This window comes from Myodes glareolus, chromosome 3 (genome assembly GCF_982192425.1).
Source record: "Myodes glareolus chromosome 3, mMyoGla1.1, whole genome shotgun sequence".
Classification (NCBI taxonomy): Eukaryota; Metazoa; Chordata; class Mammalia; order Rodentia; family Cricetidae; genus Myodes; species Myodes glareolus.
In genome coordinates, this window is record NC_142028.1 from 128,383,877 (window position 1) to 128,401,369 (window position 17,493).

Sequence of the window (17,493 nt, forward strand, 5' to 3'; positions counted from 1 at the left end):
AGGAGAATTTCTGTAAGGGATTTTCTGAGGAATTGCTGTTCTAGGCAAATCCTCATGTTCCCAATCAGGGCAAGTCTGGCTGTTACCTCCAGACCCATAGGGAAGCTGGCAGAAGAAAGTTTGGAAGAGGAAGTCTCTGAGTCTAGAAAATAAAACAAAAGCAAACAAAAAAAAGGGCCACAGCCAGGTGAGAAAACCCTAAGCCTCTGTCCCAGCCTGGTTCCCACAGCTGAGAATACGGTCTAGACAGGAAGTGATTAAGGCATGAGAGAAAATTTCCCCCAAAGGTCGGTCAGGCACAGGGCTGGCACAGGGCTGGAGGCAAGGCCTATGGCAGGCATACCAGAGCAAAGCGTGTGACCCCTGTCCCCAGCACCCTAGGGCAAGAGCCTCACCGCCCATAAAGTGTGGCCCATCTCCACACTCCAGTTGCCTGTGTCTACCACCGTGGGCCCTGGGGCCTTTCGCGTCTTACAGGACACGCACATTTCCCAGAGTTTAAAGATTTAGTCACAGAATTCTTTCAGCTCGGAAGAGGGTGACTTCTTCCAAGTGGTCCTAACCAAAGCCTTCTCCTGGGAACCCAGCCACAAGCTAGGACTGCAGACAACAGCTTGGTGCTTTAGTTAATGGTAAACCTGATGAGTCAGTGTGAAAGTGAGGGTGTGATGTCTTGGGCCTCATCGTATTCTTGGAACCTAGCAAAGGCCGGGTTGACTCCTCAGTGAGCAGGACTGTTGTCAGGATGTGCGTGTAAGAGGCTGTCATGAGTGCACGCCTTTAACGCCTTTAACTCGGGAGGGAGGCAGAGGCAGGCAGTTCTCTGAGTTTGTGGCCAGACTGATCTACAAAGCAAGTTCTGGGACACTCAGGGCTACACAGAGAAACCTTGTCTTGTAAAAATATAAACAACGAACGAACAAAAAGGCCACCACAAAATGCCAGCTTGACCTGGATGTGCAAGCTGCCAGTTTGTGACTTCTAGATGGGAGGGGAGAGCAGTCTGTGCTGTGGTACTGGAGCTGCTCCCAAGCATCAGCAGGCTCAGAGAAGAGATGTTGGGGTGGGGGTGCGTTCAAGGAATGCAGAACTCCGAACTGCTTACCGCTTTCCAGCTAATGACTCTACATAGGGGCACAGAAGTGACTAGGCTGTGACCCCTGCGGCTCAGGGACGCTCGACCTCTCCGAAGCTCCCACCGGTGACAGCTGCTTTCCGTTTACAATTTGAGGAACATGAGATGATATACCAAAGCCCTCCGATGTGGCTACTATCCTACTTCAAGAAGGGATGTACCTAATTTTCCTGTCCTCAAACCACCTCTTTCAGTCTTAAAGATGGAGTCTCTTTTAGTTCTCAGTCTCTGAAGATGCAGGAGGCAGGGATGTGTGTGAGAGAGTGTGGGGTGGGAGTGTGTGGGTGTGTTGGGGGGTGGTGAAATGCTACTATAGTTTTGTTTTCCTTCCTTTGTCTTTTACAAGCATACCAAAAGCACCAGGATCATGGAAAGCGTTACCCAGCCAGAGAGCCAAGTACTAATTCTGGCTCCATTCCCCACCAGGCTTGGGATTCTTGGACCCTGGCTAATGTCATGCAAGCCTCTCATTGTGCTTCTCCTCTCCTGGGGTGAGGACGCTACAGGGCTAATTGGGATCATACATGTAGCATGCATGAGCAGTGAGGAGCAGTAAGTGCCTGCTGTCTGTGCAGTTAATGGTGGTCGAGACAAGAAGGAGTATACCAGACATATGAGCATGTTCCAGGTGGCTGCTATCCCTAACTGGCTTCTTCTGGTTACGCTAAATATACAGTCACAATTCTGCAGTTCTGACCCTGCACACCTTACCTGCACTACACACATATGCACGAAACCCAGCCCCAAGAGACTTCTCGCTCTTAACACCTAGATCCCCTCTCCCATTGAAATTTCTCTCCCATGGGAGCAAGTTGGGGGTAGACAGGACAAATTCCCTAACACAGCGGTCCAGAAGTGATATCAGCAATGCCAGTGGTGAAAGCAGCTAAACTCCGTGCAGGCAGTAAGGGGAGACGGTTGTGGTAAAGGCTGCAGGGTGAGCACAGAGCCTGGGGTTGCAAGGAAGGTTAAGAGTTAAATCGAGTTGGGGGTGAGATTAAAAAGCTGGCCAGGTAAGAGGAAAGACAGGGCTCTGGGCCAGTACAGCAGGCCACTGGCTCCAGGAGCCCCTGAGAACACGTATCAGATGCCATTGTCCCTTCACATAGCCTTGATTCTAACGCAGCTGATTGTGATAGACTAAACTGTCAGCCTGGGTGGCTTCTAACAAGAAGCTTCATCCTAGGAGACACTCTGGGCTACAATATAGGCAAGGAGGGAACCAAAAAGACTGTAACTTGGTGGCTGGGGAGTTAACTCCCTCTACCATGGTAAAGCCACAAGCTGATCCTGTAAATGAGAGAAGCTTAGCAGCCTTTGAGATGCCTACAAGGTTGGAGGTAGCTGGCCAAGTCAAGTGACCGAGAACTCAAAGAGCCAAAGTCAAAGCTGAAGTCAGATGAACAGAGCTGAGCTTCAACCACGGGGTGGGCAGCATAGGAGCAGCGCACAGCCCATCTCTCTGGTCAGACTGTGTGGTCTCTCCATTGGCTTGTCCCATGGCAGCCCGGAGAATGAACCAACCTCAGCAGAGGTACATCAGCTTTTGTTGAGTTTCTGCCACTGCTTCATGAAACCTAAACGAAGGAAAGTCAACAGGCTTCTCCTCCCGGGACATGCACACGCACATACACACACACACACTCTCAGGAGTGTGCCCTCAGTTTTTCACTGTTCTATAATTTTTTCTCAGTAAAGCTTGCGTTCTGATTTCCATACTTTGACGAGTCTGCATCCATTGACCTTCTTTGGCCTAACACAGCTACTATCCCAGGTCAATCTTTGATGATTGACTGTTCCGGCATCTCATGCCCTTGGGTCATGCACAACAGGACTGTGAACGGCCCCGTCACACTGAAAAATCAGAAATCATCAACATGGGAGGAACAGGACTGCAGTGTCCCCAGGCAGCTGCCATAAAATGAGCCGTGCTCATCTGGAACATAGCAGCTCTGATCTGCTTGCTTACAACTAAACAAAAGCCAAGCCAGCTTCATGTGTTAGTTCTAGTCATACAGAGTGACCAGGACAAAGGGGCTGCAAAGGGCCAACCTCAGACCCTGCCCTTTACCGCAGACATGTACAAACCCATTACTCAGATGGAAAGACTGATGAGGAAGGCAGAAGTCACCAGAAGCCAGAAACAAAGCTGGAGCCAGATCTGTCTGAGCTTCCTGATCTTTCTGCAGATCCAAGCCACCGTTCATCCTGGCAGAGCCGGCTCTGCATTAGAGCCCAAGCCGCAGCAAGCACTCTGCCGTCACCCAGGACCTCCTGGTAGCACGGTCAGATCCCATGGCTCCAGAGTCTCTTACACTGTTTCCATCCCAGCTCTGAGCTGGGACCTGGCCAACCGTGTGGGTGAGGGAGGCTGTCCCAGCTAGAGATAGGCTAGATGCAGAAGATGATGACACAGGCCTTACCCCGACCCCTGCTGACTGGGCTAGGAGCGGGGGAGGGGAGCGTCGTCGTCCCCGCCCCCCAGTGGGGGCTGCCAGTAGCCTGAGCTCTCAGGAGGGGGTCTGGGGTTGGGCTTATACAGAAAGACCCCGAAGTTCCTCTACCAAGTCTCTTTGGCTTGTAACTTTAAACTTCTCGGGTACTTCTCTCAGCTGGGTTAAAGGTTCATCTTTCTCCTCCTTAGGGGAACTCAGGATAAACAATGAAATGCCTTTATGGCCTAGAGGTTTGTTTTGACCGTATCAATGACGGAATCTTAGAGACAGTGAGATTGCCACTTTAACTAGTGGGCAAGCAAAAGCTGGGTAACCACTTGGTAAGGCCTTTGGAAGGAGTCTCTGAGGTTGCAGAGAGAAAATGCGCCAGCCCGGCTGGGCACGCCTTACCTGGGAAGCTGTGTTCCTCCCCTCATACAGCAGCAGCTCCTCTGACAGCAGCAGAGTTCGGGCAGGGTTACAGAGATCTAGGGGCTGAAAACCAGTCACGCTGAGTGGGAGCGCAAAGGGCGGCTTGCCAAAGCCGGATCAGAGCGAGAAGACAAGACTGCCCGTCCTCCTCCTAACCCTGACCCCATGCGCCCCTCACACCCACAACGGAAACAGAAAGAGTGCTCCAGTCCTGCACAACCAGGCCTGACCGAAGGAGCTGCTCTCGCTACAGGAAGTTCAGCCACATGCTCAGCGCCTTCGCACACCAGTCCTGCCCGTGCCCGCCCCCACACCAGACTCCTAGGCCCTCCCAGCCATCCTCTGTCCCGCCTAAGCCACACAGGAAGGTCTCTGCCGTCGATCCCAGGAGGCATCTTGAGGGCCCAATGCCAAGAGATTTGGCCACTCGTGTCTCTTCAAGGCCAACTGGGTCCCTGCCCTGCTCAGGTCCAGGTCCCAAGCTGAGCAAACTGCCTCCTTCACCTCATCCGTTTCCCCAGCAACCAACTCCTACTCAAAGTCCTCATCCCGCCACCCTGCACAGCCCGGCTCAGAGAACATACCCAGACTCTGACTGACCACCCAGAAGCTTATCCCAAGCCCCACAAGTCCCCGACCTCAAGCAGGGGACTATGTACTCCAGCAGGGATGGAGCTTCAGAAGGAGGCTAGGGGAAACCTCTTAGGAAAACCGATGGAGAGCAAAGCAGGTATGCTCATCAAGCCAGGTTGGTGGGACGGGGTAGTTGGGGCGTCTGGTGGGGAGAGGGGCACCACAGTAAGAAAGGGGAGAGGCAGCTTCTGTGTGGACAGCTACTGGCTGCTCCTTTATCTTGGTAGGTGCTCACTCTCTAATTCTTTGTTTTGTAAGTAATGTAAGTGTGACGCCATTTTTAAATCTTGATTATTTCTTTCTTCTTTCTTTTTTTGAGACAGGGTCTCTCTGTGTAGTTCTGGCTCTCCTAGAATTCACTCTGCAGACCAGGCCGGCCTCCACTCAGGTCTCTGCCTGCCTCTGCCTCCCAAATGCTGGGACTAAAGATATCCTCCACCACTGCCCAACTTGAATATATCACAATTTAAAATTTTTCAATTTTTAGAATTCTAAAAACTAATTTAAACTGGGCATGGTGGCACATGCCTTTAATCCCAGTGCTCAGGAGGCAGAGACAAGTAGATACTTATGAATTCAAGTCCAGCCTGATCTACATAGTGAGGTCCAGAATAGCCAGGGCTATATAGAAAGCCTCTCAAAAAAAAAAACAAAAACAAAAACTAAACCTAGTTTAATTTTTAAAAATTGTGCTCTATTTATTTATGTGTGTGCACACATACACATATATGTCTGTGTGGATGGAGCAGGTATGCACACATATACACATGTGCAGGAGTAGTCAGGCACAGGTATTTATGTGTGTGCACACATACACATATATGTCTGTGTGGATGGAGCAGGTATGCACACATATACACATGTGCAGGAGTAGTCAGGCACAGGTATGAAAGAAGCAGGAAAGTTTGCAGAAATCGGTTCTTCCCTTTCACCTTGGGTCCCAGGGACCAAGCTCAGGTTGTTGACAGGTTGCGTGGCAGCAGGCACTTTTCCCCACTGGGCCAACTTGTTAGCCTTAAACCAAATATAACCAGGCAGGTAATGTGCATCTATAATTCCAGTGTTTGGGATGCTGTGGAAGGATGGTGAGTTGGGGCACCCAGTCTAAAAAGTCAAGCGCTGTGAGTATGGCTAGGCGGCAGTGCGGCACGGCAGGAGCAAACCTTTGTGTAAGAAATAGAGTTCTTTGGACATACATTCAGAAGTGGTATGGGTAGGTCATATGGTAATTATATATTGATTTTTAAAAGGCCCTCACATTGAAAATGTGGTAATCATGTGCAATAAATTTTATTCAGACAGAAAAAAATTAAATTATGGCATTTGCAGAAAAATGAATAGATCTAGAAAATATATTAAGTGAGGTAACCCAAACTGAGAAAGATAAATATAGTATGTGCTTTCTCATATGCAGAATCTAACTTTAAATGCTTTCATTATATATACACGTGTGGGTGTTAGGTATGGGTCCTATAACCAGAAAAGAAACCTCAAGAGAGGGGACAGAACATACATGACATGAAGGTGGGAAAGAGGGGGGGACATGACATACATGACATGAAGGTGGGAAAGAGGCGGGGACATGACATACATGACATGAAGGTGGGAAAGGTGGGGACAGGACATGCATGACATGAAGGTGGGAAAGAGGGGGGACATGACATGAAGGTGGGAAAGAGGGAGACAGGACATACATGACATGAAGGTGGGAAAGAGGGGGGGACAGGACATACGTGACATGAAGGTGGGAAAGGGGGGGACAGGACGTACATGACATGAAGGTGGGAAAGAGGGGGGGACAGGACATACATGACATGAAGGTGGGAAAGGTGGGGACAGGACATACATGACATGAAGGTGGGAAAGAGGTTATGATGGCAGAAAAGTATTGGAGATAGGACTGTGGGAGAAGAGGACTGAAAAAGGAAAGAAAAAAAACAAATTATATTTGACAATGACATAACAGAACCTCAGACTTTGTGTGCTGATTAAATCATTGACAGGAAGCAGGAAAGAAGGAAAGAGAGAAACAAAGAAGTGAGAAAAGAAAGGGGAGATGTACGTGATTCCCGCAGGGTGATTGCTGGCCAGATGTGTGTCTGAACACCTTTCCCGCCCCAGAGGGGGAGGGTGGGGTAAGGAAAGAGAGGGCTCTCGCATGACTCCATGGTTTTCTGCACTTTTTCTGGAGGCTTCTGCTTCCCTGATAATTTCCACAATATGAAGTCATTTTCCTGCCCCCAGAGGGGCCCTGGATCCTGAGTGAGGCTCCACCTTTAGTCCTGGAACCAAGGTCGCTGCCTGTGCTCACTCCCTCCTGAGGAAACCCTGGGGCGTGCCACAGGCTCACCTGCACGAAAACGGGGAACACCAGGACTTTGGGGGCCAGGGTGACATAGGTGCCGTAGCTTGAATGCGGGACATGTGGTCTCAGGGCTGAGCAATCTTGGTAGTTGTTGTAGCCCTTCATAGTCTGCACTGTCTTCATCAGTCGGGACTTCTTGCCCAGGCCGGTGTACGATTTCCCTTTAGCGGTAGTCCCTGGTTCTGTGGAGCAGAGGTGGGGGCAGGGAGTCACTCCAGCTGGTCTCAGCCTCAGCCTGTAGGGACCCAGAGCTAGGCAGGAGCCTCCAGCACAACCGTGACAGGGGAGTTACCCCCACTCCACCTCAGTGACCCAGGCACCCACACAAATCTGTCTGTTCTTCAGCACAACCGTGATGGGGGAGTTACCCCCACTCCACCCCAGTGACCCAGGCACCCACACAAATCTGTCTGCTCTTCAGCTTTGCACTTCTGAAAATGGAGAAACTGTCTAGGCATGCTGGCACATGCCAGGAACCCCAGAATCCAGGAACCCAAAGCAGAAGAACCCCAAAATCAAGCAGCCTAGGCTGTATGACAAGACTGCATCTCGAAACAAGAGCAAAACCACAGTGCAATGAGGATTAACAAACTGCCCAGGTCTGACATCACTGAGGGCTGGAGAGATGGCTCAGTAGTTAAGAGCACTGACTGTTCTTCCAGAGGTCCTGAGTTCAATTCCCAGCAACCACACGGTGGCTCACAACCATCTGCAATGAGATCCTGTGCCCTCTTGAGGAAGAGACCTGGTCAGTCGTCTTCATCAACTTAGACCATGAAACCCAATTTGGACAAGTCCAACAGAACCACCATATACGGGATGCTCATGCATGTTTCAGCCTGGGCAGGAATTTCATTCATTTCTGACCTCACTGAGCCTCCGGTCCCACAAGGAACATGAGTCGGAGCAGAGGGGGCCTCTCAAGTGGTAGGGCATGTGATTAACCTCCTGTTTCCATCCTAACCCAGATCTCCTGACATCACCTCTCAGGCCCTATGGACACAGGTCTGTCCCCACAGTAGTGACAGAGACAGTATGCTTTGCCCGTGGATGCCAGGGTCCACACCTTCCACTAGCCCAGGAGGCAGGAGTCCACTTGTCCACCACCATCAATTTGTCTAGAATAAGACATTGCACGTGTGTGTGCTCTAGAGGCAAGCAGAGGGAACACGCCCCAGTGATGGGACTCACATACACACCTAGGCTCCTTCCTAGGGTACTGTTGCCAGGGGAAATCAGCCAGATTGTCCCTGACTAAGGTGCCAAGCCTGGGTCTCAGAGCCCAGGCTTCCCCTAGCATTCTGCAACCAGTAAACAGGTGGGCTGACCCAGCATCTTAGCTAAGCTCCCCACCAACACAAGGCCACAGGCCATAGGCAGAGGAAACAGCCCAGAGAGTTTGGTTTTACACTTGCTGCCTTCCCCCACCCCCAGGGCCCCTTCTCACAGAGAGGTGAGAAAAACATGTCAATGCTCCGCACCCCCACAAGTGACCAGTCTTCGCAGACTGGCGGCAGCAATGCTCCACACCCCCACAAGTGACCAGCAATGCTCCGCACCCCCACAAGTGACCAGCAATGCTCCGCATCCCCACAAGTGACCAGCAATGCTCCGCACCCCCACAAGTGACCAGCAATGCTCCGCACCCCCACAAGTGACCAGCAATGCTCCGCACCCCCACAAGTGACCAGCAATGCTCCGCATCCCCACAAGTGACCAGCCATCGCAGTCTGGTGGCACCAGTCAAACCACTTCCTGTCTATTTAGGGAGTGGCTTAGATGGTAACAAAGAAGAGGCACCCAGATGGGGACAAGAGGCACAGAGGCAGGGAAGAAGTCCCCCAGCTTCTCCTCTGACTTGGCCCTGGGACTTAAAAAGTTGCTTGTGCAGCAGCCTGGCCTTCCACTGGAAAAATCCAACCTGTGTCTCGAGGTGGATACTAGATTTGAGCTGGACAAGACATGCTGAACATGAGCGATGAATGACTTCTGAGTCAGAAGCTAACTGTGACTCTGCCACACAGAGCAGGCTCCTTCCCTGTCTGTGCTGAAGCAGAGACCATATACCTGCCTGTCTCGCCTGGTCCAGGCAGCCAAGTAGACACTAAAAGGCCTCTTAAGAAATGGGGCTTGGAGGGCTAGGCTGGTATGTGATGGCAGGATGGGTGACCTCCAACACTAAGCCAACCACCAGTGGTAACATGACAGAGAAGACCACAGGGCCTAGAAATATGCCATGAGTGAGGTTTGGAAGTAGACAGACTGAGTTGGCATGGTGCAGTCTGGGGCAGAGAAGTAGGGTCTGAGGCCAACCAGACCAGAAGGAAGGAAGGACACAGTCTGCTCTAAGTTGGGACTTACAAGAGATTCCTTTTTTTTCTAGGCGCAGATGCCCAGCGCTGTCAGAGAACCTTCACCGATCAGCCACCTGACACAGCTCTCTGCTTCCAGAGCTGACAGGACAACTTGATCCCATTATCCAGATAAGGAAATGGAAACCTGGAGTGGCTGGGCAAGCTGCCCAAGGTCATTCAGCTAGTAAAGGGCACCAGGCAGCAGCAGCGCTCTAGGCGGCAGGCCACTCCCTAAAACTACACTGCCACTCCCTTCTGGAGATATGGGGCAAGCGGTGTGGCTCTCCGGAGCTGATTTTCAAAGTTATCGTTTTTTTTAGAACAATCCAGACTGCAGTCTGGTTGCTGAGCCCCACAAAGGCAAACTTCCACCTGCCACCTCTTGTGATGATATCTGGCCTGAACCCCAATCATCTCCACTCCCTCTAGCACCTGCTTCACTGACCAAACATAGTAATTACACGGCTTTGCTTCCAGCTTCCGAGGCGAGCCCAGGCAGCCCTTTGGCTCTGGCAGTGGTGAATCTGAGGTCATCCTGCCTTCACAGGACCGCGGTTCTGGGGCATAGGACAACTACAGCCAAACAAGCACTCTAGGCTCCAGAAAGGCCTTAGATCCTGTTCAATGCAAGATGGTGACATTGTCCCTGTCCCTGCTATTCAAGGCAAAATGATTGAACTCTCCTTCCTGAAAGGCCACCTCCTGGCAGGCTAGAGGAATGCTGTCACCAGGGTGACAGCCCTAACCTCTGAACTCAGGACTTAGTACTGAAATGAAGCAAAGTCAAGATCTTGATACACGGCCTAGAGAGATGACTCAATTGGTAAAGTACTTGGTGTGCTAACTAGGTAGACCTGAGCCTAATTCCTAGTACCCAGGTAAAAAGTCGGGCATGGCGGCAATGCTTGTTGTGATCTCAGCACTGAGGAGGCTGAGGATCCCTAGGGCTCACTGACTGGCCAGCCCAGCTTAATCAGCAGTCTTGGACCCTTGTGACAGTGCCTGCCAATGGCTCCTGGGTTTGACCTCTGGCCTCCACATGCATGCACACCCACACCCACACAAACAGGCACATAAGATCTTGACAGAAGGAATTCAAAACACTGCCACTGTTATTAATGCCATCACCTTTTCCTTTCTTGCTCCTTCCCCTGAGGCTTGGGTAACTGTGTCCTTCTTGACACTGTATTTTCAGAGAGGAATAAAAGCACAGGCACAGTTTGGCACTGACCACACAGACATCACTAGAGCTCTGTGGACAAGATCAAAGAGCTCCCGGCCCATGTGCATATGCCCACACAGGTGACTCATCTCTCCAGGTCCCTTCCTCAGTGGCTTGTTTTCAAAACCATACAAAAAAAACCAGAGTCATTCTCCTTAGCCACTCTGCCAAAGTTCCATCAAGTTTCTGTCGCCTGACAGGTCCTGGATCTGATGCTGGGCCCACAGAAATAGACCAAGTCCAGCCCTGCCCCTAATAAAGTCACCATTTAGCAGAGACAAATTCCCTCTACCCTAATGTGCCCACTAAAAGCTTTTAGACACTTACTGTTGAATCACTATCAGGATTCTCCCCAGCAGAACCAGCTGCCCACAGGCCCCAGGAGGGAGAGGAAGGGGTGCCTTCCATCAGAAGTTCTGAGCCTGATGGGAGCCCCTCTCCCCAAAGGCCCAAGTACCTACTTTAAGAATCACCTTCTTCTCACTAATGGAGGGAAGCAGCACAGAAAGAAACCTGAGCGAAGACGGGAAAGGCCACTCTCAAGGAAGTTCACGGGTATTCTGTAGGCTCAGTTACCCACGAGGTGAGCCTTACAGGCCACGTGGCAAGGCTGCCTTCAACCTTCCAGACCAGCTCTATGGCAGGTGTGTGAGGGCCTAAAGGTAGCCCCCACCGGCTCCTGTACAGAGATTCATCTCCCAGGCTTCTTGGAGAAGTAGTTGCTTTATGCCAGCTTCCATTTCTAGCCCAGAGTGTGCAGGCCAACAGAGAAGAATGGATTAAACAACAGAGACCTCTATGTGGTTCAGAGATGGCATCTTGCACTGTCTTTCAGCATGCAGGTAACTACACACAACTGTTTCCCCAGAGAGTCCTCCAGACAAGCCCCTGAGCAGGGAGCACTGATACTGTTTTCTAGGTAAAGAAAGGAGGCTCAGGTTCCATGGTGAAGATTCCAACCTGTGGCCTCACCGCTCAACATTCCAGGGCTGCTTTCCATGCAGGTTCAAACATGGTGTCTCTGACCCCTGATAGATACGGTTGCTCAGCAACACTGGCTAACAGCCAAATAAATGCTAAGCACTTGTCTCCTGGACGGTTCTCATAGATTCCCCCTCTACCACCCCAGCTCTGACTTTAAGGAAACACATACTCATTCAGTGAAAGGAAGAGGTACCAGGAGGATAAGAGGTCTATGTCAATATGCTTGATAACCCCAACTCCATCAGAAAGGCCTCTGAACTAAGAGCAGGAAGTTGGGCCCAACCTCAGCTGACCCCAGCTACCTCCTCAGGCACAGTGGACAGCTCACCTTCGGGGATGGCATCCTCCTGATACACAGGCCGCAGCAACTGCAAGGGAAAGACAAGAGACCCAGCTTCAGTCCCAAGAATGGGGCAGAACAGCCCAGCAGGCAGCTGCACACAGGCATGGGCACAAGAGAAACTCTTAAGGGGCGAGGTGGATGGAGCTGAAAGAGACTTCATGCACTGTGAAACTGTGGCCCTTTGAGATACCTCAACTTCCTTCTCAGCAGCTTGCTCCAAAGTGCATTCCATGGACCACAGGAATGGAGGGACTGCCGTAGCACAGGGGTCTCCTCACAATCCAGTTTGCAGTTGGGGACATTCTTAGCCCAGCACAGGACCCTTCCACACCCAGCTAGCTGTCCATACCTGGCTTCCGGGGTTCAGCGGGGCCAGGATGATGTAGTTGGGGTCGGTAGGGGTGGTGGCCCGCGACAGTGCAGGCAGAGTGTGTTGGCCGCTACGCTTGCCCACTTCGGTGTAGCGCTCCCAGCCACCCAGCAGTAGTCCGTCAGAGTTGTCACACACCAGGTGGCAGCTGTGGCGCTGCTCAGGACGGGATGGGGCCCCATGGGTACAGTTCTTCTCCCTCTTGTTAGGGGGTGACAGGAGGTCATGTGTGGACTTGCAGGAAGCCCGCCGCAAAACGCCACCGTCGGGCCCTGGCTTGATCTGGGGGACCACGCGCCACACGAGCAGGATGATCTCACCAGGACAGTTCCTGAAAATCCCACAGAGGAGTTCAGACTTGGAGAGACCAGAGTCAGTGAGTGTAGGAAGCCTGCAGGACAGAGAACAAGTGGAGGAAGCAAAGCAGGAGCAAGCAAATGCAATTTTAATGTAATCTTCATTCTAGAAGCAGGCAAAAACGGTCCAATAGGGTGCTACGCCACAGAGGCAAGGAGTGCAATTATTTTACAGAATCAACCTTAAAATGTGCAGTTGAAATATCTGTACTGTCCTCACAGCCTTAAACAAAGGGTTTAGCCATTCAGTAGCATAATTAGCTGAAGTAGAACCAGCCCCCTGGAACCATGGCAGGAACCACGGAGTCTGTTCAGAGAGTCTTTCCTGCTGTTTGCTGTGGGATCAACATTCATCTGAGCCTGAACCTTCCATTTCCAGGCCAAGAAACGGATTCCCCGAGGAGTGATGTAAATTGCTCACAGCCGGGCAGAGAGCAGACCGAGCAGAGCAAGACAGAGAGTGCCCAGGGCTGGGTGGGGAAGACATGCCATCTGCCGCCCACTGCCGCCCACTGCCGCCCACTGCCGCCCACTGCCGCCCACTGCCGCCCACTGCCGCCCACTGCCGCCCACTGCCGCCCACTGCCGCCCACTGCCGCCCACTGCCGCCCACTGCCGCCCACTGCCGCCCACTGCCGCCCACTGCCGCCCACTGCCGCCCACTGCCCCGTCACCGGATCTCGTGCGCCAGCTCCACACATTTCCAGTGCTCCACAGGCCTCTCATTCAGTTGTAGCAGTGTGTCCAGCTGCTGCAGTCCTGCCCTCTCTGCTGGGCCCCCTGCATCAATAAAGAAAAGCCACTCAGGGACCACTGAGGCCTAAGACTTCCTCAAAGAACCTGGAGTCCTTTGCTTCCCTAGTGGCAATGGGCAAGGACGCTCTTCTCTCAATGGCTCTGTCTGAGAAAAGAGGTGCTATACCAGGTGCCATTGCAGGCAGCGCCTGCCCCTTTCTCCTCTCAGCCTAGGGGCAGCACCCCACCCCACCGTCCCTCTCCAAGGGTCTCCTGCAACAGTAAGGAAGTGAAATCTTTTTTGGTGCTGGTGGTGGGGTGTGTGTTTGCAAGAATGTGGGAGAGGGTGGAAGGGAGAAAGAACATATGTGCACATGCTTCTGGAACATGGTTCTGGACAACCTCTATACAGTGTGCTTCCTCGGGCACTATCTCTCACTGGCCTGGGATTCATCATGTAGGTTACTCCAGTGAGTCTCAACCATTCTCCTCTTTCTGCCTCCCCAGTAGTATAATTAAGAATATAAGCCACTTTTTTAAATTTTTATTTTATTTTATTTTTTTGCGTGGGTTCCAGAGACCATACATAAGTTCTCACTCTTACAGTTGAGTACTCTACCCACGGAGTTACCTTTCCTCTGCTGATTTTGTTGTTTCTTTTTGTTTGTTTTGCTTGAAGGTTGTTTTGTTTTTGTGAGGAGCAGAGTCTCATGATATAGGTAAGCCTAGCTTTGAACTTCTAGTATCTGATTCCAGAATCCTCCTGTGTGCAGGGGCTACAGGCAGGAGCCACCACACCCAGCTAGGAATATCCAGCTAAGTGGACTTGCAGATAAGATGAAAGCTCATACCAGGCTTTCATTAGCTCTCACAATTGAAGCTTAGTTCTTCTTCAGAAACTACCAGGAATCAAAATACAACACCTATTTTCATTTTGTTAAAACAAACAAACAAACAAAAAAGGGTCTATTTTCATAAACCTCAGATTCATCTGTGGGTCATTTAAAGATACTATTCTTTTCCTTTCAAAAGGCCAGACCCTGATCCAGTGTGAGGACCCCTCCAGCTCCAATCGTTTGCAAAGTTCAGCTGCCTGGTGGGCGGGTAGGGCTGGCACCCCGTGCCGTTCACTTACCAGAATCCACAGCCTGAACTCGAACTGGAGAATCACAGCAGATGGTGAAGCCAAAGCCATCTTTGCCCCTCGGGATAGTGATCTAGGATACAGCCCTGCCCAGTTACTCCAGAGTTCTGAAGCTGGGAAGCCTCCAAGCCCCACCCAGAGCCACCTTCCTCTCCACAGGAACCAGGTTTGCGGAGGAGCCAGCCAGCCTTTCTCTGTTCCTATCTGAGAGCCAGCATCTTACCACTGCCTTGTGGGCCAGACAAGCTGCCAAGAGCTCACGCAGAGGGCAGAATGGATGGCAGCTAGGAAAAGGATAAACCTTGCCCCTGGGTCGTAACTCAAGAGCTAACGGGAGCTGGACCTCCTCTCCCCACCGAAGACCAGCTGCCTGCCTCCCTCTCAGCTTCCTTTCCCATAGAGGTTTTCCTTGTGCCAGGTGGGTGGCCGTCCTCCTGGAGCACCAGGGAGGGAAGACTAGGACATATTCTCTCAGTCATGGTCAAGGGTCAGGGGAGGAGTGCCGGGGTTCATAGGCACAGGCAGAGCCAAGGCCTCCCGGATAACCACGGGCTTCATTCTGCCTGTGCAGGGCTGTGTGTGTGGGAGTGCCTCAGCTCCAGCTTTCAGAAGTTCTGCTGAAGGACCCTTCCATCTGGATGCTCTCTGCAGATCAAAACTGTGTAACCCAAACTCCTGGTGTGTGTCATGCAGTGCTGAAGTACACGGGACAGAAGCCCCTAGGAGAGTGGTACTTGGTCTCTGGCTACTGGAGAGGACAAACCCATACAAATCTCTCCAAAAAAAAAAAAAAAAAAAAAAAAAAAAAAAGACCATGACAAGCAACAGAACTGACAAGCAATCAGGCCTGTGAGTGACCCCAGACACCACGCCTGTGAGTGGCAGGTGTTCAGCAAAGGCTTTGTCCGTTAGGGTGGTAACAGCTTCTCACCTACAGAATGTTTATGGCTGGGGTTTTGGAAATGGCTTAATGGCTCTCAGCCGTCTGAGTGCTATGGCACACCTCTGCTGTGGGGATCCCCAATCAGAAAATTACTTTCATTGCTACTCCACACCTGTAATTTTGTTACTGTTACAAATTGTAATGTAAATACCTGGTATGTGACCCCTGTGAAAGGGTCATTTAGCTCCCTAAAGGGGTCACAACCCCCAGGCTGAGAACAGCTGAGTTAGCAGTTGAGAGCACAGCCATTATTCTTGCTTGTGCTAGCACTTGAGTTCTATGCCCAGCATGTCAGGTGGCTTCAGCGGGGTCCAACACCTCTGGCCTTCATATACACATACCCATGCACATATAAAAAGATAATTTTAAAAAAACTTTTAAAACAAAATCTTCAAAAAACAAAAAGGATGGTTCTGTGCGCAGCATGGCCCACCAGGCCACTGAGATGACTAAATCAGAAAATGGCTTCAGAGGGATAGGGGAAGGGCAAGGTGGCTCCCAACAAGCACAAGAAAAGGTGTCCTGGCCAAGAAGAGGAAGAAAACAGTTCAACAAGCCTGGGCTGGGTCAGGGGCAGCAGCCTCGCGCAGTGCTGCTGTCTCTTAGGGCTGGGTGCCTGTGTCCACCTGATGGCACCCCAAGGCCAGGGTCAGCAAAGGGGAGCAGGCAGGAGCCCAGAGTGACCAAAGGTCCCCGAGGCTCTGCTTCCCACCAGTCCTGGGCCTGGATTCAAAGCAAGTTTGTAAAACAGGAAATCTGACAGACGGGAGAGGGGGGGAGAGGAAGCAGGAAAATACCCTGTTCCCATAAGAATTCTGGGAAAACACAGAGCTAAGACAGGAAGAGAAGGAAAAAGTGGGAAAAAAGCTAAACAAAGCTAGGCGTGAATGGAATGATGGAAGAGCGAGAGCCCTCACTGCCAGGCCAGCAGAGGCCCAGAGAGACCCTCCATGACACACAGACCCCCTTCCAGCCCTTCTTTAAGCCTACAGCACAGGGTGCTAAGGATGACGGGGAGGTGGGGGGTGAGCCCCAGCTCCCTGGTCTCAAGATGAATGTGTGTCCATATTCTGGTACTCTGGTCCAGACAGGTACAGGAGCCTCTTTACCTCCCCGAGAACAATCCCACCCGTGGGAAAGCAAAGGAGCGGCAGGAGAGGGGCTGGCTTTGTGGGAGGGAGGAGCGGACTGCAATGGAGGCAACACTATGTTCTGGCCACCATTACCTCTGAGCATGCAGAGGGTGGTATCCAATATCCAAAGAGTCTGTCCGTCACTACACCCCAAGGGATAGAGCTTCAGCAAGTCCATTTTACAGGCCCAAAGTGAGGGAATGCTCCCCTACCCCTCCTCTCTGACCTCTTCTGACTCTGGGACCTCAGCAGCTCCTGACAGGTGTCCTTCACAGGGCGGTTCTTTCTCTTGCCTGCTCCTGTGTCTCAGCCAGGCCAGCACCTGCCCAGTCTCTGAAGTTCTGCCACACCTAGACTCCTGTCCCTAGCTGCCGGCATTTACTGACCACTCCCTAGAGATGGGCAGCATACACAAGCCAAGCACTTCATAGGAGCCATCCTCCTGCTCACACAGGCTTGTCTCTAGTTCACTGCTCCTATTTTAGGGACAAGGGACTATGAATTGCACAAGAGAGGAAGCTAAAGGGGACCAAGCTAGACTAGAACTCTGGTCCCATAGAAAATTTACTGCACTCGGCTCTGCCCCAGCTTCTAATGCAGAGGCCATTTTCCTCTGAGCCCAGAGCTGTGGGTTCAGTCCATGTGTGCACCAGGTCCTACTCTGACCACTGGCACAGCCCAGTCTTCTGGCCCCCTGACCCAAAGACACCTAGGATTTCATTACCTTCCACCTGGTGCCCACCCTGCCCCCACCACCTAAATGTTCTTGCCACAGGGAAGCTCTGTCCAGCTGCAGGAAAGTAGGGAGCACAGATTGGGAAGAGCAGGGCAGGACCTGAGAGCAGGGGAAGGTTGGGAGGGACATCTGGATGCCCAAGTGACAGAGGCAGATACCGGGGACCCCGTGGG

At 51.7% G+C, this 17,493-nt stretch overlaps 1 protein-coding gene and 1 long non-coding RNA gene across 9 annotated transcripts in view; one reads left to right on the plus strand and one right to left on the minus strand.

Annotated features, from left to right (window-relative positions):
* The window catches only part of Rgs3 (regulator of G protein signaling 3), a 136,991-nt gene that overhangs the window by 64,481 nt on the left and 55,017 nt on the right, over positions 1 to 17,493 (minus strand). For 7 of the 8 annotated variants that reach the window (XR_015000801.2, XM_048459412.3, XM_048459413.3 and 4 more), the window contains 6 exons: positions 14,500 to 14,581; positions 13,304 to 13,409; positions 12,253 to 12,604; positions 11,889 to 11,928; positions 6,986 to 7,182; positions 3,982 to 4,065 (listed from right to left, as the gene is read on the minus strand). Coding sequence is in view for 7 of the 8 variants with exons in the window: in XM_048459412.3 (XP_048315369.3) it covers positions 3,982 to 4,065; positions 6,986 to 7,182; positions 11,889 to 11,928; positions 12,253 to 12,604; positions 13,304 to 13,409; positions 14,500 to 14,581 (861 nt within the window). In the remaining variant the exon portion in view is untranslated. Of the gene's footprint in view, positions 1 to 3,981; positions 4,066 to 6,985; positions 7,183 to 11,888; positions 11,929 to 12,252; positions 12,605 to 13,303; positions 13,410 to 14,499; positions 14,582 to 17,493 lie in introns of those variants that run through there. The other variant, XM_048459416.3, reaches the window with a different exon arrangement.
* On the plus strand, positions 4,281 to 13,905 carry LOC125416481 (uncharacterized). Its single transcript, XR_007236899.3, has 3 exons — positions 4,281 to 4,732; positions 9,384 to 11,418; positions 13,009 to 13,905. It is a non-coding gene; the product is annotated as an uncharacterized LOC125416481 (long non-coding RNA).